This window comes from Equus quagga, chromosome 17 (assembly GCF_021613505.1).
Source record: "Equus quagga isolate Etosha38 chromosome 17, UCLA_HA_Equagga_1.0, whole genome shotgun sequence".
In the NCBI taxonomy this organism is placed as follows: domain Eukaryota; kingdom Metazoa; phylum Chordata; class Mammalia; order Perissodactyla; family Equidae; genus Equus; species Equus quagga.
Genome location: NC_060283.1, coordinates 24,181,825 through 24,204,928, shown reverse-complemented (window position 1 = coordinate 24,204,928; position 23,104 = coordinate 24,181,825). Strand labels below are relative to the sequence as shown.

General features: G+C 40.7%; 1 protein-coding gene across 1 annotated transcript in view; it reads right to left on the bottom strand.

The window, feature by feature from the left end:
- Positions 1-23,104, bottom strand: part of TTC17 (tetratricopeptide repeat domain 17) — a 108,355-nt gene that overhangs the window by 6,924 nt on the left and 78,327 nt on the right. The window contains exons 20-22 of the mRNA XM_046643753.1: positions 19,654-19,774; positions 17,258-17,417; positions 16,264-16,347 (exon numbers count right to left, since the gene is read on the bottom strand). Coding sequence (XP_046499709.1) covers positions 16,264-16,347; positions 17,258-17,417; positions 19,654-19,774 — 365 coding nt within the window. The remainder of the gene's footprint in view (positions 1-16,263; positions 16,348-17,257; positions 17,418-19,653; positions 19,775-23,104) is intronic.

Here is a 23,104-nt window from a genome sequence, read left to right as displayed (position 1 = left end):
ATTTTCCTGTCTAATTCATTTGCCCCTTTTGAGGGATGGTCTCTGAGTCCCAGCCATTACAGATGAGGCAATCAGAAAACTTACCATGCTTCCTAGCTTCTTTCTTTCTTCTAATCTCATTGTTTTGGTAATTTTACCGTCCTTCATTGTCAGGGCATACAGAATTTATATTCTCTTCTGTCACCCTATTTCCCACCTCTGTTTTTGTATTGATTCTACAGTTAAATATATTCATTGATCACTGATGTTAGTTTTGTGTGGTTTCCCCAATCATCTCCCAGTTGGCTGAAGTTCACCTTCTAGTAGTTTCCTCAAGAACAGTTCAAGGGAACAATATTCTTTAAGACTGTTCTTATCGGCTGAACTGTGTTCCCCTAAAATTCATATGTTGAAGTCTCAACCTCTAGTACCTCCGAACGTGACTGTATTTGGAGATCAAGTCTTTAAAGAGGTGATTAAGTTAAAATGAGGCCACTGATGTGGGGCCCTAATCCAACGTGACTGGATTTGTATGAAGATTTACAGAAGAGGAAGAGATACACCAGAGAGACGGCCATGGAAGAGGCAGCAAGAGGACTGCCGTTCACAAGCCAAGGAGAGAGGTCTCAGAGGAAGCCAGCCCTGCCGGCACCTGATCTTGGACTTGCAGCCTCCAGAACTGTGAGAAAGTAAAGGTGTACTGCTTCAGCCACGCAGTCTGTGGTATTTTGTCGCAGCAGCCCCACCAAACGAGTAGTCAAACGCTCAAAACTTTCTGTGCGCAGCCTTCACAGCTGAAGGATAGCTGGCTGGATAGAAAAGCACGGTTCATTCTTTCTTTTCTTGAATAATCTGTTGACACTGCTCCTTCGCCTCTTGCATAGACAGCTGCTGCAGAGAAACCTGAAGCCAGCCTGATCTGTTCCTCCTCCTTAGTGACTTGATCCTTTTGACTGGCTTCCCCAAATGATTTTTTTTGTTTTGTTTTTTTGCTTTTTCTCCCCAAATCCCCCCACTACATAGTTGTATATTTTAGTTGTGGGGCCTTCTATTTGTGGCATGTGGGACGCCGCCTCAACATGGCCTGGTGAGCTGTGCCATGTCCACGCCCCGGATCTGAACCGGCGAAATCCTGGGCAGCCGAAGCGGAGCGCGTGAACTTAACCACTTGGCCACGGGGCCGGACCCCAAACTATTCTTTTTTAAAAAATAAAATTATCTTTCTTTAATGCCAATATTTGACACATACAAAAGAACATATTTATATGATTATATATACATAAAATAAATATGCAATTATATAAAACATAAAAAAACAAATAGCCAACATCCCAGAAACTGCCACCCTACCAAAGAATGACCTTGCACCTATGTGTTCTTACCTTCTTCCATCCTCTGGCCTTGTCTCCAGAGCTACACGCTATCCTAAATGTTAGGTTTATTGTTCCATTGCTCTTTTTAAACATTGTTCCATCACTCTCACACACGTGTATTTGCTTCTATGATAATAATAATTAGTTTACTTCTTGCCATGCATTATAAAAAGGGCAGAATACCATAAGCAGTCTTCTGGGACTTAGAGTTTTTAGTTGACACTCGGAGATTCATCCACGTTGTTGCGTGTAGCTTTAGTTCATTCAATTTCCCTGCTACACAATTAAATGTCCATTAAGTGAATATACTCTAACGTAGTTATCTGTTTTCTGGAGATGGAGGGGCGGTTTGAGTTAGTTCCTGTTTTGAAGCGTCCTGTTGCAAATAAACACGCAAAGAATTTCTCTGGAGTAGATTCCTAGGAGTGGAACTGCTGGGTCACAGGACACACAAATGTCCAAGGTAACGAGAACGCCACACTGTTTCCTAAAGGTGTGACGATTTACAGTCCCACCAGCAATGTTTAAAAGTGCCCCTTGCTCTACATCCTTTCTAATCCTTCGTATTATCAGTGGGGGTAAAACAGCATTTTACCGTGGTCTTAGTTTACATTTCATATTAGTGAGATTGAGAATTGTTTCTTGTGTTTATCGGTCACGCAAATCTCTCTTTTCTGTGAAATGCCTTTTAATGTTATTATGCATTTTTCTATTTATTATTTATCTTTCTCATCAATTTATTTATATGTTCTGCATATTAATCCTTGTAGATTAAATGTGTTATACATATTTTCTCTCACTCTGACTTCTCTCTTTTTAATTTAAAAAAGTCTTGGGGCCGGCCCAGTGGCGTAGCGGTTAAGTTCACGTGCTCTGCTTTGGTGGCCTGGGGTTTGGATCCTGGGCGCAGACCTACACACCGCTCATGAAGCCATGCTGTGGCAGCGTCCCACGTAGAAGAACTCAAAGGACTTTCAATTAGCATGTACAACTATGTACTGGGGCTTTGGGCAGGGGGAAAAAAAAAGAGGAAGATTGGCAACAGATGTTAGCTCAGGGCCAATCTTCCACACACACACAACGTCTTAAAAGATTTACCTACTTCTTAAATGTTCAACCACTTTATGTAGTTGAACTTACCAGCATTTTCTTTTATAGTTAGTTGTTTTTATATCTTCTTTAAGAAACTTTCCTGTACTCGAAGGCCAGAAAGACCACCTCTCACGTTTCACTCTAATTTTTAAAGTTTTGTTTTTGATACCTGAGTCCTTAATTCACATGGAGTTGACTTTTTGCATTAGATGGGAGGTGAGGATTGAAATTCACTAAGCATCTGCAGCAGCACAGCTTCCTAAATGGTGCCTCCTCTCCCCTTTGACCCTCCACCATTCTGTGTACATTCGAGTCTGTTTCTGGGCTTTCTCTTCAGGCTCCCTAGCCATTTTTGTTTATCCTTGAGCAAATGGCATAATGTCTTGTTGTATAATTTTTCGCAAAAGTAAGGCAATTCTCATGACCCTATTCTTCTTTCCAAGAGTGTCATGTCTATTGCCTACCTTTGCATACAAATGTTAAGATCTGCTTTGGAAGTGCCATAAAAAAAACCCTGTTGGTATTTTCATTACAATAGCACTGACTCTATACATCAAACTGGGGAAAACTGACATATTTATGATCTGCATCTTCTTATCCATGAACATTATATATCTCTCTGTTTATTTAGGTCTTTTAAAATGCCTTTCAATAAAGTTTTATCACTTTCTGCACACAGATCTTATGAATTTTTTGTTAGATTTATTATTGAGAACGTTGTACTTTTCTAACAATGTAAATACATTTTACAAATTATGTTTTCTACTATTTTTTGCTGCTGTATAGAAATGCAACTTATTTTTACTTATTGACTTTACAGGCAGCCACCTTGAAAAAAATGCTATTATTTCTAGAAATTTGTCTGTAGATTCTTTTGGGTTTGCTATGTAGATAATCACATCATTTCTGAATAATATTTTGTTTTTTCCTCCCTAATATTTATGCCATCAATTTCTTTTTCTTGATTTATAGTACTTGTTAGGACTTTCAGAATAAGGTTGAAAAGAAGTAGTAATAGTGGGCATTCTTTTTCCTGACTTCAAAGAATTATTTTAAATATTCCCCCCATTAAGAGTCATCTTTGATGTACACGTTTCATTGATTCTTCTCATCAGATTAAGGAAGTTCTTGTCTATTCTTAATTTGCATTGGCTTTACATCATGAGTGGTACAGGATTTTTATCAAATGCAATCTACTGAAATGACTTCATAATTTTTCTCCTTTAATTTGGTGAATGAAATTTAAGGTTTTCTTAAAGTTAGACCATTTTTGTATTTCTGAGATAAACTCAACTTGGTCAAGGTACATCTTTAAAAAAAATGCCATTGGATTCAGTTTGTTAATATTTTGCTTATGGTTTTGATACCTATGTACATGAGTGAGATTAATCTATAATTTTTCTTTCTCATAATGTCTTTGTCTAGTTTTTTTTTTCCTGCTTTATCTCCCCAACCACCCCCGTACACAGTTGTATATCTTAGTTGCAGGTCCTTCTAGTTGTGGGATGTGGGACGCCGCCTCAACGTGGCCTGACGAGTGGTGCCATGTCCGCGCCCAGCATCCGAACCCTGGGCCGCCGCAGCAGAGCGCACGAACTTAACCACTCCGCCACTGAGCCGGCCCCTGTCTTTGTCTAGTTTTATTTTCAAGGTTACAATAGAACAGTCTCAAGGAATTAATTGGGAAGTTGTTCCTTTTTCTATCATCCAGGAGAGTCTGTTCATACTGGGATGGTGTATTTCTCAAAAGTTTGGTAGAATTCACCTGTGAAATCAATAGACCTTGTATTCTTCGTGAGAAGACCTTTTTTTTTAACCAACAGCTTCAATTTATTTGAGAGCTAGCTATAAGACCCGAATCAGTTTGGGTAAATTACATTTTTCTAGAAATTTGTCTTCTTTATCTGTTTTCAAATTTATTGGCATAAAGTTGTTAATCGGATCCTTTTCTTATCTCTTTAGCCTGATATAGCTGTGGTTTTGTTTTCCTTTTTTCCCCCACTATTGGTTATTTGTGCTTTCTTTTTTCTTGGCTAATTTTACCTTTTTTGCCTTTTCTTGGATTGACATTTTTATTCTGTCCTCCCCGTCTTACTTCACTACTTTATCCTCACAAGTTTGGGATTTGTGCATTTGTTTAACGGTTGCCCTCAAGTTCTCACTCAGTATTTAACTTAAAGTCTAAGTAACATATTAACTCCATCCTCCTGAGCCGTAAAGAGCCTTTGAACACCTAAACGCTCATCATCTCGCTCTCAAATGTACATTCTATTTTGTACACATTTCTTTTTTTTTTTTAAAGATTTTATTTTTTTCCTTTTCCTCCTCAAAGCCCCCCGGTACATAGTTGTATATTCTTCGTTGTGGGTCCTTCTAGTTGTGGCATGTGGGACGCTGCCTCAGCGTGGTTTGATGAGCAGTGCCATGTCTGCGCCCAGGATTCGAACCAATGAAACACTGGGCTGCCTGCAGCGGAGCGCGCGAACTTAACCACTCGGCCATGGGGCCCGCCCCGTACACATTTCTTTTAAAATTCCACAAATTACTGTTTTCCACAGACAACGTGTTTGGGTCTGTATACCTGTTTATCATTTTATTTGCTTAGCAAATCTTCTTTTGTCAAAGACAATCCTCCTGTGGCCATATTATAGCAAAGTTCCTTTAAGGAGGAACTCTTGGTAGTAAACTTTTTCCAGCTCTTTCTCTTTAAATGCCTTTATTCTTCCCTCCTTAGGGTACACAGTTCTAGGATTCTCCAGAACCCTTTCAGCTGGCTTTGACAGCTGTGCTGGGGAACAGGCTGTCATTGTAGCCATCATTCCTCTGTAGGTGATCTCTCCTTCCTGTCTCCACGAGGGCAGAGATCTTTGTCTACATTCTTCTCCACTGGTTTATCCCACACACTTAAAACATATTTGCCACATGGTAGGCCTTTACTATATATTTGTTGAATGAATGGCTGCTGTGATATTTATTAAGCTATCGTCTCTCAAGTGCAAATCCAAAATTCTGTATCTGCTCTGTGATACTATGGCCGGAACTCTGCAAACTCTATTTCCCCTTTGCTAGCAGGCTTCCTGTTAGGTTCTGCAAACGTGTGCACCAGGAGATTGGAAGGCAAGAAGGAGAAGGGACTTTGTTCTTCCTGTTTGCATGCTGCTCTTGTCAGTGTCATCCTAGTAGTAACACTTTGCCTCCAGCAGTCCAAAAGCCACTTCACTGCATCCCTTCAGCAGCCAGGCAGTGCTCCCTCTTCATAAGGAGGGGCTCCAGCTCCCCAGAGCTCCTCCTGTGAAGCCCTAGATTTTGAAAACGCCAATTGGTTGCCTTCTTCTCTCATCCGTAGGAGTGGGAGCCACTCGCTGCAGTGGTATCTCTGGTTTCCCTCAGTGTCTCCATGTTTCTTCTTCAGCCCTCCACCACAATGCCATCAACTCCAAATTAAATTTGCTCTTCTGAAATACCTAATGTCCCTTCTGTTTTCCCGACAGTGCCTTGACTGAAACAGATGCTTTTCAGAGATCTTTGTCTTGGCTGTTTGACCATAACATAGGGAGACATGGATTTCTGTTTATTTATCCAGTGTGGGATACATGGTACTTCCTGAACCTCCTGATTCACTCATCTCCTTGTCACTCTAATATTCCAGGTAACTTTTTACACAGAGCTTGCAATTCACTAGTTATTTGTGTCTAACTCATCCACAGAGTATTTGACTTAAACAATTAAATATATTTTTAGTTTAAGGTGTATCAATTTGTTTTTTTAATTTAGCTACTCCTTTCTGATAGGCTATATGTTTGCTCACCTTTGAGATTACATTTTTAAAATGTTTTATAATAAAAAATCTCAAATATATACAAAAATAAAGACAACAGTATAATGAACTCCTACGTGTCCATCACCCAGCTTCAACATTTACCAACTCATGGCCAATCTTGTTTCATACACCCTCATCTATGTTAATTTGAAGCAAATCGCAGACTTTATATAATTTCGCCAGTAACTCTCCAATGTATCTCTCTAAGAGATAAAAACTCACACATAAAACATAAGCTTAATACATTTTGCCTAAAATATTGACAATTATTTTTTAATATCATCAAGTATTCAGCTGGTATTCCTATCCCCCAACTGTCTCATAAAAGTTCCCTTTGCTTTTACAGTTTGAATCATAATCTAAATAAAGACCATATGTTGCAACTGGTTCATGTGTTCCTTAAGACTCTTTTGATCTCCAGAATTCATCTTCATCTAATTTTTTAAATTTTTGTAGAGGTTATTTATCCTGTAGTTTTCCATGCACTGGACTCTGCTGATTGCATCCTCAAGGAATCATTCAACATGCTCCTCAGTCCCCTGCATTTCCCATAAGTTGGTAGTTAGAGGCTTGAGTGGATTCAGGTTTGACTTATTGGGGAGGGGTGGGAGCAACACAATTTCATAGGTGGCATGTGAACTCCCAACAGTACACAGGCACTGTCTGAGTGTCCTTCTGTCTGTGATGTTAGCAGCCAGTGATGATCACGGCAATGAATTAATTAGGGGCTGCAAAACTGTAATATTCTAGGGGCTGGACCAGGGGTGCAGCAGTTAAGCTCGCACGTTCTGCTTCGGTGGCCCAGGGTTTGCCGTTTTGGATCCTGGGTGTGGACCTAAGCACCGCTTGTTAAGCCATGCTATGGCAGGCGTCCCACATGTAAAGTAGAGGAAGATGGGCGCGGGTGTTAGCTCAGGGCCAGTCTTCCTCAGCAAAAAAGAGGAGGATTGGCAGCAGGGCTAATCTTCCTCAAAACAAAACAAAACCAAACCCTGTAATATTCTAATTTTATCATTTCTAGTTTACTAGTTGGAATATTCCTATAAAGAGACTTTCCCTCATCAATTACTTGTTTACCCCAAAGGACAGTACATTTATAAAGGAAGGATACATGCTTGTTAACTTCTTATTTTTTACAGTTTAAAAATCAAGCCACTGGGGCCAGCCCCGTGGCCTAGTGGTTAAGTTCAGCATGTTCTGCTTCCATGGCCCAGGTTCTGTTTCCAGGCATGGACCTACACCACTTGCCAGCGGCCACGTTGTGGCAGCAACCCATGTACAAAATAGAAGAAGACTGGCACAGATGTTAGCTCAGAATGAATCTTCTTCAAGCAAGAGGAGGAGGACTGGCAACAGATGTTCAGCTCAGCTTGAATCTTCCTTAGCAAAAAAAGAAAAAAAAAAACCCCAAGCCATTCCCACGCATCCTCCAAGACAAAATCCTCATAGTGAATTTGGGGTTTAAATACAGTTTAATATGTGATGTGTTTCACCCTTTGCAATTGCTTTGTTGCTTTTTCTTGCTCAAATTGTCCCATCTTGGCCAAAGGAGGTGTATTCCAGTTGGTTCCAAGTTCTTTTCACACAACCCCTGTCGACTCTGGGAGCTTCTGTGCTTTCCGAGACTTGGTAGAAGCCATTTTTCCAAGGAATTCTGGTTCCTTTTAGTGGAAAATGGTATCTAAAGATCACAATCTGGGCACAAAGGGTGCTTACTAGTACTGGGCTAGTCACTGATTCTAGTCTTTTCAGCAAATAAAGCTAGGAAATGTGTAAATGCATGAGAAATTCTTACTAATATTTCCAATTCAGGACTACAGATATTTACTTAACATCATCATCCTCACATCTCTGTCCTTTCACCCATATTCCAAATTCCAGTTCTCAACATCACCAACAAAATTACTCATTTGTTTCACAATACACACACCTACAATCTTGGAAGAACAATGTCAATATTATTAACAACAATATTACTGAAAACAGGATGTGGTTTTCTCTTGTTCTTAAGGTAAAACCCGTTAGGGAAGTACGGTCAAATAATTGTGTTTTAAAGTCACTTGGAATAGTTCCTCTTGACGTGGTTATATCACCAACTGAACATATAGTTAGGCTCATTTAATTTTACTTTTAATTATGTAATTGCCTTATTAAAATTATTTTTTTGTAATTATGCAAAATATTTATTTGGTTCCAAAGTCAAAATGAAAAACCAATATAGATTCAAGGCAATCTAGCTTCATTCTCTGTCTTTTCTATCCCAATTCCTTCTTCCCTCTATGGGAAACCACTTACAAATATTTTTAAAATTTAGTCTTCGATTTTTAAATATGCGTTTCTCTCTACATATATCCCTCCTTTGCCATTTTAAAAAACGATAAATAGCAATCTAAGACAATGTTTTTCTCCATTGGCTAATCCTGGAGACCGCTCCACTGAAGTTTACAGAAATGGTCCTCGTTCTCTTTGACAGCTACAGAAGCCTCCACTGTGTGGACGTTCACACACAATGAACATCCACAGAGAATTTTTTATTCAATCAGTCCCTACTGCTGGGCACTTGGGTTGCTTCCAGTCTGCTATCACAGGTCAGGCTACAATCAATAGCCTTTATTCATTACGTATTTTTTGCCAGTGTATTTTTAGGAAAGATTGCTAAAAGTAGGACTGCTAGCTAAATGGGTAAGTGAATGTACAATTTTGCTAGATATAGTCAATTTCCTCTCCATAGAGGTTATCCCATTTTGCATTTCTACCAGCAATGTATAACAGTGTCAGTTTCCCCCCAGCCTCACTGAGTCTATCAAACTTCTGGATTTTTGTCAACGTGACTGGCATGAAATATCTCAGTGTGGTTTTGATTTGTTCTTTTTCTAGCTTTTTGAGATAGAAGCATAGATCATTGATTTTCAGGTTTTCCTTTTTTTTAACTAATATATCTATTTAGGGCTATAAACTTCCCTCAAGCATTGCTTTAGCTGTATCCCACAAGGTTTGATATGCTATATCTTTATCATTCATTTCAAAATATTTTCTAATTGTGCTTGTGCTTTCTTCACTGACCCTGGGTTGTTTAGAGGTGCACTGCTTAATGTCACCAAAACAGTTGGGGATTTTCTATCTATCCTTTTGTCCCTGATCTTTTTTTTAACTTAATTCCAGAGTAAATTCAGAAAATATACTCTAAATTGTTTCAGCGTTCTAAAATTTAATTGAGGCTTAATTTATGACTCAGCTTATGATAAATTTGGTAAATGGCCCATATTCAATTTTTAAAATGAAAATTTTGTCATAGTTTAATGCAGCATTATATAAATATCAGGTCAAATTTGTTTTTTAGCAAGATGTACTATATTTTTACTTATTTTTTATCTGCTTAATTCTACCATCTATTGAGAGGTATGTTAAAGTCTACTGTGGATTTATTTACTGCTCTTTTTAGATCTGTCAATGTTTAATGCTTGTCCTATAATTTGAAACTATGCTATTGGTATATATATATTTACAATTTTCCATATTCCTGGTAGACTGACCACTTTGTCATTACGAATTATTCGTCTTTATCTGTAGTAATGTTCTTGCCTTAAATTCCACATTGTGTGATATTAGTATAGTTACACTAGCTTTCTTTTGGTTAGTGTTCACATGATATATCTTGTTTCCATCTGTTTAATTTCAACTGTTTTATATCTTACATTAAAGTATGTTACTTGTAAAAAGCACATAATTGGGTTCAATATTTTAACCCAGTCTGATAGTGTTAGTAGTCTAATTGGAGTACTTGGTCCTTTTATATTTATTGTGATTCCCGATAGATTGTGTTTATGTCTATCATCTCATTTTACTATTTGCATTCTTTTTCACCATTTGTTTTACATTCCTTTTGTCCTCCTCTCAAGCTTTTTTTTGAATCAAATGCTTTTTTAATTCCATTTTTCCTTAATTATACATTCTCTAATTGTTCTTTTAGTGATTGGCCTAGAAATTACAACATGTACCTTTCAATTATTACAGACTAAAAACGTAAATTATTACTTTCATTTTATTATTTTCCCAATAATGCTAAAACCTAACACTTTGCCATGTGTATTCATGGGAAATTAATCACCTGTTAACTTTTTAGCTGTGTTCCTCTGAAAGCTGAGTAAAGGCAGAATGTCACCCACGTTACTAGGAAAATGCTCACAGTGAAGATGACCTGGCTGTAAACTGCAAGTGGCCTGGGAGGACTGGGACGACCAGCAGAAAGCCACAGCTCTGAGCTTTCCTGAGTGCGTGTTTCTTGTCCTTGGTTGGAACTCTTGGACTCCAGGCCCATGGGACTGCTATAAGAGATGTTTGTTCCTATGGAACTTGAGACTTCTAAGCCAGGGTTGTTCCCACTCACCCGTCTGGTCTTGATCCCTCATCCCTGGACTGTTACTTTGGGGGAGGGGAGGAGAATAGTTCCCGGGACTGCTGCCAGACAGCAATGGGGACTCTTGGAAAAACATGAAAAGCTGCACTGCTGGCTTGCTGTGTTTCCTGTTCTATAGCCTCCTGAGTGAAAGCAAGACCACAAGTGCCCTACTAGTCGTGAGTATGACATAGGACCTGGCTGGCCCTGAATGACTGGTAGTGGGCATTGCAGAGTGGTGGCAGCAGTGGACGGACTTTCATATCCTTGGTTCAATATGGTCAAGGTGCTACGACATAAAAGGAGTGGAGAGGGAGGTGCTGATGAGACTGAAGCCTCAGTGGGGGCCAACTTTCCCGGAGTCTGATGGCAAAAGCTTGACCGTGTGTGACAGGGGACAGGATCTTCTCCTTGTGGGAATGGATGAAAGCTAGAGGCAAATTATGCCGAAAGAAACTGCCCACTCCTCCCTGCTGTCCATGAAATGGAACTGACCAGAAACCCAGCTGCAAGTGGGCAGGCTGGCAAGAATGATGTTGCTTTGGTGCAGCTGATGCATTTGGGCCAAACTAGACACTGATGCCCGACTGAGGGTGGGAGGAGACAAGCACACGCGCTTGAGACTCCATGTTTGTGACTGGGGCTGGATTGGACAAGGGGGTGGGGCAGCTGATCAGCTGCGACCCAACCTGGGCTGGCCGCATATCCAATCAGCACAGAGTAGTGCCCAGGAGCCCCCAGCTGTGGAAGTGGGAGAACCACTCTGCACCAGCCCACAAGGTCAAACGTGGCAACCTGGCATACACACCGGCTGCAGTGGCAATAGCAGCTGCGTGGTGCACATCTGGGGTCATGGGGGAGACCTTTCAGAGGCTTCTGAGCATCACGTGTGATGAGTGACCTCAGCGGCAGCCTGGGCCGTGTTCTGAGGGTTCTGATAGTGCATGCTTACTAAACCCTAAAATGAAGGCTGACCAATGGCATCTGCTGACACTTAGTGATGATTCATGGCAATGCAAACTAAAAACTCCCTAAGGACACAACTACAGATGGGCTTCTGAAGAAATTAATGAAGGATAACTGAGTATTTTAAAAGTTGAAGCCGAGAGGATATGGAGATCCTCGTTCTCTCTGAATGGTAAAGGGGAAAGGGACGCCTCTGCTCTGTCATCACTGCCATCTTCTAAGGCAGTGGTTTCCAAGTGTGGTCTTCACACTCACAGTATCACCCAGAAACTTATTAGAAATGTAAATTCTCAAGCTTGACCCTAGTCCTACTAAATCAGGATGCTGAATCTTGGAAGCCCAGCAATCTAGGCTTTGACAAGCCCTCCAGGTGATTCTGGTGTTCTCAGAAGTCTGCGAATCATGGCACTAAAATTAGCACACGGTCATGGAGGTCAGTCTGTGAGTCCACAATGGAAAGTGATACTGGATTAACCTTCTAGCTTATTCACCTGAAAACTAATAAAGGAGGAATGTTAGCTGTTAGCAGGCACGACAGCTTATAGCAAAAATGACCTTGGCTGGTAAACGATGTGGACTGGTGGGACTGGAGATATATTATAAACACCTTGTGGAAAGTCACAGTTCTGAGCTTCCAAGTGCCATGGTTCTTGTAGCCATGTCCCTTTCCAGGACGTTAGGCCCATGGAGCTATTACAAATGATAATGGTTCTTATGTGGAACTCGGGGCACCTAAGCCAGGGTACTTCCCACAGTGATCATTTGACTTGTTCCTTTGTACTGAATTGTCACTTGGCAGGAAAGGCAGGTGGGCAGAGAAGGGTCCCTGGACTATGGGAGGGTCACTGGAGGCACACACCTGCTGCTGTTCCCTCGCCCCCATCCTTCCAGTACAGCCCATGCCCGTGGGGCTGATGGCAGAGTGTGAAACGTCTGCCGGGCCGAAGACTGTTGACAGTGCTCAATGCAACTCCCTTCTGCCTTCTGCATTTACTGTCGTCATGAATTTTAACTTCAGAATTTCGACACTATTGTTATTATTTTCTATAGTCATACTCATTTATATTTACTCTCATATTTACCCTTTCTGCTGCTCTTTGTTCTCTCCCGTGTTTCTGAGTTTCCATCTGGGATAGTTTTCCTTCTGTCTGAAAAAAACCCCTTTAGTGATTTCTAGTGCAAATCTCTTGGTAACATACATCTTTGTTTTTGGTGGTCTAAAATCTTTAAACTTCATTTAAAAAAACTGAAGTAAAATTTATATAGAGAGAAATGTTCAGATCTTAAGTGTAATGTTCAGTTTTGACTATTACTTACAGACATAGAAAATTTCCAACACTCCAGAAAGTCCTTTCGAGCTGCTTCCCAGTCAATCCCTTCCCCCACTGCCTGTTCTAGAATTTCATATAGTTGGGATCACACACTACAGACTTTTTTGGTCCAACTTCTTTTGTTAGCATAATATTTTTTGAGATTTCATCAATATGGATGTTGGATCTTTCTTGCTGAATAGTATCCACTGTATAAATATACCATTATTTATCCATTCTTCTCACTGTTACCAGGTGTTTTGACCATGAGAATTAATCTGCTGTGAACACTTTTTTAACAATTACTTTGTGGACTTCGGTTTTCACATCTCTTTGATAAATACCTAACAGTAAAACTAGTGGGTCATATAAGCTGAACTCCTTAATAGACTATCAAGCTGTTTTCCAAACTGCCCGGACCATGTAACACTCCCATTAGCAATGTATGAGCATTCTGGTTGCTCCGTATCATCGCCGATATCTGTCATTCTCAATCTTTTTCATTTTAGTCCTTCAAACTCTAGTCACGCTTCTTGCTTCAAAGTTTATTTCTTCTGATAAGAGTGTAGCTATATCAGCTTTTAAAAAAGAAATTGTTTGCATGGTATATTATTTTCCATCTTTGTACTTTCAACCCTTCTGGTACCCTAATATTTAAAGTGTTTCTCTTATAAGCAGCATATAGTTAGATTAAAAAAAATCCATTCCATTCTAAATGCTTAAATTATATAATCTTTTTGTATTTAACTACTGGTACACTTGGGTCTATATTTACTATTTTACTATTTGTGTTCTATTTTATGCCTTTAACTTTCCTGACTTTGTTGGGATTAATCAAATGTTTTACATTATTCCATTTTCCTTCTATTGAATTATATTTTTAAAACCATTTTTAGTAGTTAGCCTAGAGCTTAAAACATGCATTCTTACTTATTACAGCCCAATGCAAGTTATTACTTTTAGCACTTGGCTGATCCCAATTAAACCTTAGGACTTTTAAGCTCCATTTACTTCCCTTCCATCATTTATGTTATTGTTACCATGATTTTTAGTTTATATATAAAACTGCAGCTCCTCAGGGCACTACAGTTATTACTTTGTACAGTTACTGTCCCCTTACATTCTTCTTTCTGCTGCTCGTCATTCCCTCTTGCAAGGCCATCTTTCTATCTTGGACGAATTTCCTGAAGAACTCCCTTTAATTATCTCAGTGCAGGCCTCCTGATGCCAAATCCTCTGAATTTTTGCTCGTTTGAACACATCCTTATTTCACCTTAACACTGGAAGGATATTTGTGCTGGCGTGGAATTCTAGGCTTGCAGTTTTCTTCTTCCAGCTTTAAAGATGTCATTACATTGGTTTCTGGTTTCCATTATTTCTGTTGAGAAGCTGGCAGTCTCACTGCTCTTTTGAAGGGAACCGTGGTGGGTTAAAGATGGGCCACACATTCTTTGTCCTACCAGCAGAGCGAGGACACTCCCCTGCCCTTGACCTTGAGCAGGCCCTGGCGCGTGCCGGCACAGAAGTGGTGCTGCTCCAGCAACATGCAGAGGCTTGAAGAGGCCTGGACGCTTCTGCTTCCACCCTCATGGAGCCCTGAGCCACCATGTAAAAAGGTCCCGCTACCCTGCTAGAGAGACTACAAGGAGAGAAAAGATTCCTGGCGGTGCCCCAGCCATTCCAGCCACTCCGGCTGAGGCACCAGACATCTGAGTAAAGCCTTCTTTGGTGGCCAGCCCCAGGTGAGTCTCCACGTGTCTGCAGCTGCATGAATGACTCCAGGTGAGACTAGAGGAAATGCCCAGCTGAGTCCAACTGAGACTGCAGAATCTTGAGCAAAGAGTACTTTTGTTTTAAGCCAGTAAATTTTGGGGTGGTTTGTTAGGCAGAAATAGATAACTGAATTAGTATTTGGTATCAAGACTGGAGTGCCGTCATAAGAGAAACTTAAAACATGTGGCATTCACTTTGGGAATGGGTCGTGGACATTTGCTGAAAGAGTAGCAATGAGACTACTAATGGAGGCTCTAAGAACACTGGGAGAATCGCTGTTGCAGGCTGGAGAAGAAGTGTTGTTATCTATAGGCAAAACAAACGGTGAGGCTGTATCTTGGAATATAGAAAAAATACCTAACAAAGTTGTGGGTCTGACTAGGAAGATTTCTGGGAAGAATGCTGAAAGTGACAAATGGTTCTTTAAAAATCAACTATAATAAGGTATTAATAGAAAGAGAACTAAACAAGGAATGGTGCAGTCTTCAAGCAGAACTTAGAGAAAATGCTTTCAAAATTGGGACTTACAGGGTTAGAAAATGAAACTTTCTCAATTGCCAATTAGCTTCTCCAGTCAGTACAAGGTTTTGAAGTTAAAGGGAAAAAAATCAACTCCAGGGTGCTGCCAGTAAAACTGTGGGCTCAGGGTCAAGGTCAAATCAAGAGCATGGCAGTAGGGCCCTTTGTTGCTCCCACTGCAGAGAGCTTTAACTCTAGATTTAAGCCTCCGAGACTCTTTCAGACGAAAGGGATCTAACAATCTTAAGGGTGTTGCCAAGACTCATATTCAAGGTGGACAGGGGCCTTCTCGAAGAGCTATGTAGGTGTGGCTTCTGATAGACTGGCTTATAATTTGACAGGCCGCGAAGTTAAAAGAGCTGTGCAAGTTTGAACTAAAAGGGATAGAGACAGGCAGGAGGCAGGCTAGAAGTTGAGTTGATTCTCTTAATCACTATGTTATCATATTACCTCTTCAATATTAAATAGTAATAGAGAGACATTTAACCATAAAGTAATTAATTTTAATTTCAAGAAACCTCCTCTTACATAACTATCACAAACAGGCAGATGAGTAGTCTTAGAGACTCTCAGTTATATTTTCTGTAGGCTGTATGAAAATGCAGTTTTAGAAATAATTGTGTTTCATGATTTCAAGAGAAAAAGATATTTAAAGATGTGTTTCCATACACAATCTGAAATACCAGATATTCTTCACCACCAGAAGAACGCCTGACTTGTTTCATACACACAGAGTCAACGGTTCACAGCCCCACCACCCCCATATACTCACCATGCTGGAGTAAAGAAGGGAAACCGACGAGGTAAGTTTCACCACAGAAGGTAAGCAAAGCAGCAAAAAAGAATACTCACTAAGTGATGGAAAAAGTAACGGAAAAGTGATCGAAACATTCTGCATGGGGTTATTTCATGCTATCCTTTCAGTTACTACTTGCCAGGGAACTAATAGGAGAGATCAGAGCCACTTAGCGGCAAATACTCTGGAAAAGTTAGAAGGTGGGCAATAGTTTCCAGCTTTCCTACAGGATGACTTACCTTTTCCAAAACTTTGGCAATTCGGGTGCCAATCTGTTCAAGGGACTGTTGTGGATATTGGTCTTTGCCAAGGTTTTGCAATACCTGGTAAAGGAGGAAGACGGTAGGTTAGAGAAATGAAATGAGGCAGGATCTAGATGGCACTGCTGATGCTGAGCTGGGCACCGCACCACAGCAGCAAATGGTTTGTCTGGGGACATGCTGGGGTCCCGTTGGTGAGGCATTTTGTGGAAGACACGTTTAAGGCCATTATACCATCCCTTCAGTCCCCTCCCACTTAGCAGAAATTACAGACAGGTGAAACACATTCATTACAACAACCTTAGAAATTAGAGTGAAGGAAGAAAATGAAAACTGTCAGTAATCCTGTCACCCAGATAGAACCACTGTTAATACCTTTATATTTATCTTTCAGATATTTTTCTATGTACACACATATTATTTCTCTCGCAGAATATGGGATCATACTATATACTGTCACTCACATTTTCACATAATATATTCTGAAAATTTCTTCATGCCAATAAATATCTCTACTACATCTTTCTTAATGACCTCACTGTATACTATCTTATATCTATACCAACAGTTATTGAACAAATCTTCTCTTGTTGGACATTTGTGGCGTGTTTTTCCAATACTTCTTCTTGGTGTCTTCTTTGCTAGCTATATGCTGAGTCTTCTTTCCTTCTTAAGGATGCCAACAGGAGAATTAACTGCCCCAAATATTTCTTACAAGAGCCTCTGTGTGATGGCAAGCAGAATGCTACCCACCTCGAGGAATGAACCAGAATGAAAATTTCCTGGCTATAAAAAACAGCATAAGCTCAGTCCTAGAGCCTGAAAGAAATCAGGCATGGCCTAAAGCCACCTAGATGACAGCCACTCAATAAAAGGCAAAAAAAGATGACCTGGCCACCGTGCTCTCTGCTATCAGTGGATCATAACCGTGGGCTAAACACGACAGACCAGCTGAAGAAAGCTGAGCGCTCACCTCTGTTAGCTGACTCTCGCCCGTGTAGTGTAGGCTGGCTCGGTTGGAAACCCCATGCAAGTGGTCCAGGGTGTGCATGCTTGTGGGGAGATTGCCATTGCAAAGGGGCTCCATGGCTGGCTGCTGTATTGGAGTGGCAAAGTCTATGTGTTCTGTGATGCTGAAAAATGGAGATTACCACATTAACCAAGGAAGATTTGAGTCGGGGGACAGAAAGAGTATTAGTCATCAGCTGATCATGACTTCAATATGTTATTAGGGTTGTCTGGAGCCACAGAGTCTCAGACTGGAAGAGACCTCAGGAGTTACTTAGTCTGGTCTCTCATGATACAGGTGCAAGGACTCCAGCGCCCAGCAGTGACCATTTGTGGAAGGGATGAAGAGAGGTCATCCCCCAGGTCAAAGCAGCAGTGTTGGGACCTGAGTCCCGAACTCAGCGATCTTCCCAATCTACTCAAGCTGCCTCCTTTCTACGCACCACAGCATCTGATTTGCTCACTGCTACTGACCATTTTTCTTACTGGGGAGGTTTTAAATCAGTGGATTTTCTTCTAGGATGTCTTTTTCCAGGGTACAGATAGTGATAAACACCCACAAGTGGCCCTTATCTTTTATTTTCCTTTATGCACAGAAGCACACTTGTCCCCACAGAAGAAGTTACCTAAAGTTTAGACAGTAAACTTTGTACAGAGACAGCTATTCCTTGTATCTTCATATAAGGTGTAAGTACTTTCCTTCATGGTCCCAAAGTGGTCGTTTTCCTGCTATACACAGGCTTAATGTTATATGCTCAAATATATACTGATATGGCAAATTGCCACTGCCAAATTTTATTTCTAGCTATTTAAAAAGTTGAATGTATATTAGGCAAACATTCATTCATGCATTATTTACTGAAAGCCTACTACATATCAGATACCAGGGCTAAAGGATTAACATAACACATCCAGTTCCTGCTGTTATAGTGCTCAGAGTCTTGTGAGTGACTCAAATATTACAGATGAGACAAGTTTTAAGAGAGAAAAACATGGAACAATGTCAGTCCACTACAGGAGGACATACATTTCCTTTACTCTGAAGGAGGAGGAAGGTGGTAAATGAAGGATTTCCTGAGGAAGTAAGATTTAAGGTGAGGCCAGAAGGATGGGTGTGAATTAGCCAGGTAGGAAGAAGGTGGTGGGAACACCGCCACAGGCAAAGGAGACACCACGTGTGAAGGCCCTGATGGGAGAAAGGGCAGAGCTGAAGATGGAAAGACAGGCAGGAGCAGATCGTGAAGGCCTTTGTGGGCCACTGTAAAGAGCAACATGAAGTTACTAGAGCATTTTAAGAATTATCTGGTTTATATTTGAGGAAGGATTCCGAGTACCGTGGAGAGAATGGATTAAATAGAGGCAAGAGTGAACAAAGCAAGAGCACCAGCAAGGAGCCTACTGAATGAATCTAAGTGGAGATGCTGGTGATCTGGCTTAAGGAGGCAGCATGGAGATGGTGAAAAGCAGACGATTTTGAAAAAGACTCGAGGGTGAAAGTGGTAAGAATTGGTAAAGACTGGATTTGAGGTTACGGGAGAGGGACGGTGAAGGATGACTCCCAGGTTTCCGGACTAAGCATTGTTCAACTATTTACTAAGAGTGAGAAATGGAAAGACAAACAAAACAGATGGTCTTTTGGAAGGAAAGTGGGCAAGAAAATTATGAGTTAGTTTTCTTGGGCTTGGGGTGCCTGAGAGCTATCCAGGCAGAGAGGCCAGGTAGATAACTGGACAGAAGGGTTGAAGGATATGAAGAAAGGACGAGTCTGCAGATCCCTTTTTGGGAGCTGTTAATATGTCAGTGGTGACGGGAGTTCTGGGAGTCAGTCTGACCAGGAGTGATTATAAAATAAGAAGGCTTGGTGGTAAATCTTGGGGACTCCGACACTTACAAGGGTAGAAAAGGGGCCAGCAAAAGAGAATGAGTGTCCAGAGAGGAAAAAGATTTACCAGAGAGGCAGGCTTGCTCAGCTTGTCTTGGCAGGTGTTTGTAAATCTGGATTTGCTCTGGCTCCTTTTTCAACGACACAATGTCAGTGAGAGACCACAGGTTTTGTGCTTCTATAAAGAGGGATCCAATCTTCAATGCAAACTAAGTAAGTTACCCATGACTTCTGGATAGCTTACAAAGTGTGGCTCAGTGAAGGCCCTGAGAAGGGGGGCTCGTGGACTGTTCAGCATGATGGGCTGAATACATCTGTGGGCTGTGGTCAGCAATGGACATCCTCTGAACCACCAGCCCTAGAAAGGATGACTCTTCTAATAGCTGCTGACAAAGAAGGGCATCCCTGAAGTTGGCTGAGGCCCACTGGATCACTGGTGCACAAATGCCACGAAGGAGGGAGAGGTGTAAGATACTCACTCAATGTTCTTTGAAGAAACTGCAAGCCAGGTACTCACGATGGCAGTCAGCTCTACCCAGCGGAGTTTGACGCACTCGTCTGGGCTGGGCCAGCCCAGACTCTGGTAGTCACGCTTTTTTCCTGGAAGGAAAGCATGTACATCATCAGTCAACACACTGGCAAAGGAACAGAACCCATAGTATCTTATGCCCTGGTGATTACTTCATCCAGACTGTGTATTTGAAGGCACCAGCCATTCCTCTACTCTTTAGAATTCCTAACATCTAGGATTAATTACAATCTTGTCATTCACAGCAATGGAAACAAGGATCATCTATGAGTAAAGCCTTATTCTCAAAGATGATGAAGTAGGAATAAGTGAGTCCTTCACTGCATTTAAGACTGATCAACACGAGATAAGGGTTAAGATATTCTTCAATGTTAACATTCTTACCAAACTTAATTTTTACCCCTCTACATTTTGATTTTATAAAAACACCTCTAACTTATTCAGGAGAAACACGTATCTCTAAAGCAGGATTTCTCAACCTGGATGCTGTAGGCTGGATAATGCTTTGTTGTGGGGCTGTCCTGTGCAGTGGAGGATATTTAGCAGCATCCCTGGCCTCTACCCACCAGATGTCAGCAGCACCCTCCCTGAGATGCGACAATCAAAAATGTCTCCAGATACTGCCATATGTCCCCCAGGAGGGCAAAATCCCTCCTGGTAGAGAGCCACTGCTGTCAGGAAGAGCAGGGGGGTGGGGAATAAGGATGACAACGAGAGGCTGACTTCCTGTGTGTTCAGGTCCTGTGCTAGGCACTTTACATCCCTGACCCCAAGAGGCAGGTTTTAGTCCTCACTTCTCAGTGAGGAAATGGAGGCTCAGAGAGATCGAGTGACTTGCCCAAGGTTACCTGGCTTGTCGGGCAGAGCTGGGATCCAGATCTGGGTCTGTCTGACTCTAACATGCACGCTGCCAACCACCATGCCACTTAAAGCTCTGAAGGGCTACTAAAGCTGTGTATCAATGCCCTTCGCAGGTCTCCCCTCTTGGGTGCAGGCTCTTTAGTTAGACCAGGTCCCCAAGGAAAGAGCAGAGCCAAGCCTTGCCTGGGAAGAGTTCTTCGGAAGGAATTACAGTCGAATGGACGGGAAGGAGAACTTGGATTCTGTCTAGTGCTTTTTATACTGTAGGAACTGACCAACAATAACGGCTGTTTGAGGTACAGGCAGGGGTTAGATTTAGAGTTTAATATAATAGAAAGCAGCAGTTTGGAAGAGTTTCAAACTAACTCTGTTTAAATTAATACCTTAAAGAATTTAAATCCTAAGTTTCACAATAAAGCTTATTTTTCTTTGATATTCAAGAAATTCACTTGAAAAATACTGATGGGGCATCTATAAAGGGGGGCTGGGAACTGTGTAAGACACTCAGGGTACAGAGAGGAATCATAAGGGACCTGCTCTTGAGCTCCGAGTCTAGTGAGGGAGGTAAGCAAATCATTACAATACAACACAATAAGTGCCAGAGCGTAGGCACAGAAAACTACACAGGAGAGAGCAACTAATTCTGCCTGAATGTACCAAGGGAGAGACGGCACTTGAGTGTGAAGTTTGAGTGATAATTTTGTACCACTGAGGTGGCATAAGGGCATTCCAGCAGAGGGTATAGCATGTGCAAAGGCACAGAGGTAAAAATCAGAGCATGGCTGGTTCAGAGAATGGTGCTGAAGGGTAGAGAGGGCCTGGGCTGTAAAGGGTTTTGTACGCCACACTAGGAAGTTTGGACTTTATCCTGTAGGCAGTGGAGAGTCTTTGAGCCACATGCCTCCATCTTGTTCACAAGGATATCATAAGAGGCTCTGTTAAATGCCTTGCTGAAATCCAGGTACATAATATATTATATCCATGGCACTTCCGTGGTATTCCCGTCTAGTAGCCCTCACCAAAAAAGGAAATGAAATTAGTGAAGCATTATGTTTTATCAGTTCTTAGTAAATCTACAATAGCCCTTAACGATCTCCACTTTCCCGTCATGGTCTCACAAACTGTTTAATAATTTGCTTTAGAACTTTGTCAGGATTTACCATGAAGCTTATCCCTTGATAGTGGATAGAATCCATATTTATCTGAAAATTGGGATATTGAACCTCTTTAGTCTTCTCTCATCTCTTCTACACTTTAGAACTTTTCAGTTTAACGACAGTAAGTAGTGCCATGATTGCATTTGCAAGTATATTCAATGCCATACCTGGGCCTACCTCCTTGAATCCATTTAAAACTGCTGAAGTACTCTCATATCATCTCAACTGTATCAAACTTGAATTTGCACATTTACAAGAAATTGTTAGGGGTTTTTTTTTTTTTGCTGAGGAAGATTTGCCCTGAGTTAACATCTGTTGCTGAACTTCCTCTTATTTTTTTTTTTGGTGAGCTGCCACTACAGCATGGCCTCTGGAGAGTGGAGTAGGTCCACACATAGGAATTGAACCTGGGCTGCCGAAGTGGAGCACACTGAACTTAACCACTAGGCCACAGGGGCAGGCCCAAGAAACTTTTAGTTTTTTGTTTGTAAAAGTAATATAGCCTTATTAAAAAAATTTGTAAAATGTCAAAGCACGTAGAAAAAAATAAAAATCACCTATAGCCCTATACGCACCCAGAGATGATCACTTACAGTATTTTGGTGTATTTCCTTCTATACTTGTTTCTTTGTGCTTGTTTATTATAGCATATTTCATCAAATCCAAGATGTCATAAACTTTGAGGTATACATTATTTTACATGGTTTAAGAAAGAAAAAAATTGCCAATTATTATTTAAGAGACCATCAATTGTAATACGTATCTCAACTTCAGGGATAATGAATGTGACAAAATGTAGCCAAAATAGAGTATATTTACTATTTTACAAAAATTGAAGCATGGCTTATAGATGCTACTTTATAAACTGCTTTTGCTTTTACTCACTTACTAAATTACAAACATCTTGACTGCATAGCACACAGCATGGACATGCTGTCATTTATTTAGACAACAACCAACATTTAGGTTGTTTACAAATTTTTACTATGATAAGCAACCCTGCGATCAATATCTTTGTACTTCTGTCTTTGGCACTTGTAAGATGATTTACTTAGGGTAAATTACTAGAAGTAGAATTGGTGGTATATTTTATATTTTCTGATACATCTAGTTAAACTATCCCAAAGTTTGTTTTATTAACTTTCATTGTGTATTACACATTTAAAGAGAATTCGATAAGCAAAAATGGTATCTCATTGTTTGCTTGCACTTCTTTGATTGCGAGTGAGGCTGACCATTTTCTCATGTGTTTAGTGGTGATCTGTGTGTGTGTGTGCATATTTGTTGAACTGCCTAAGTACTTTGCACATATTTTATTGAAACGTTGTATTTTTCATATTGATTTAGAGGTGTTCTTTAAATGACATTGATATCCTTTGTTTA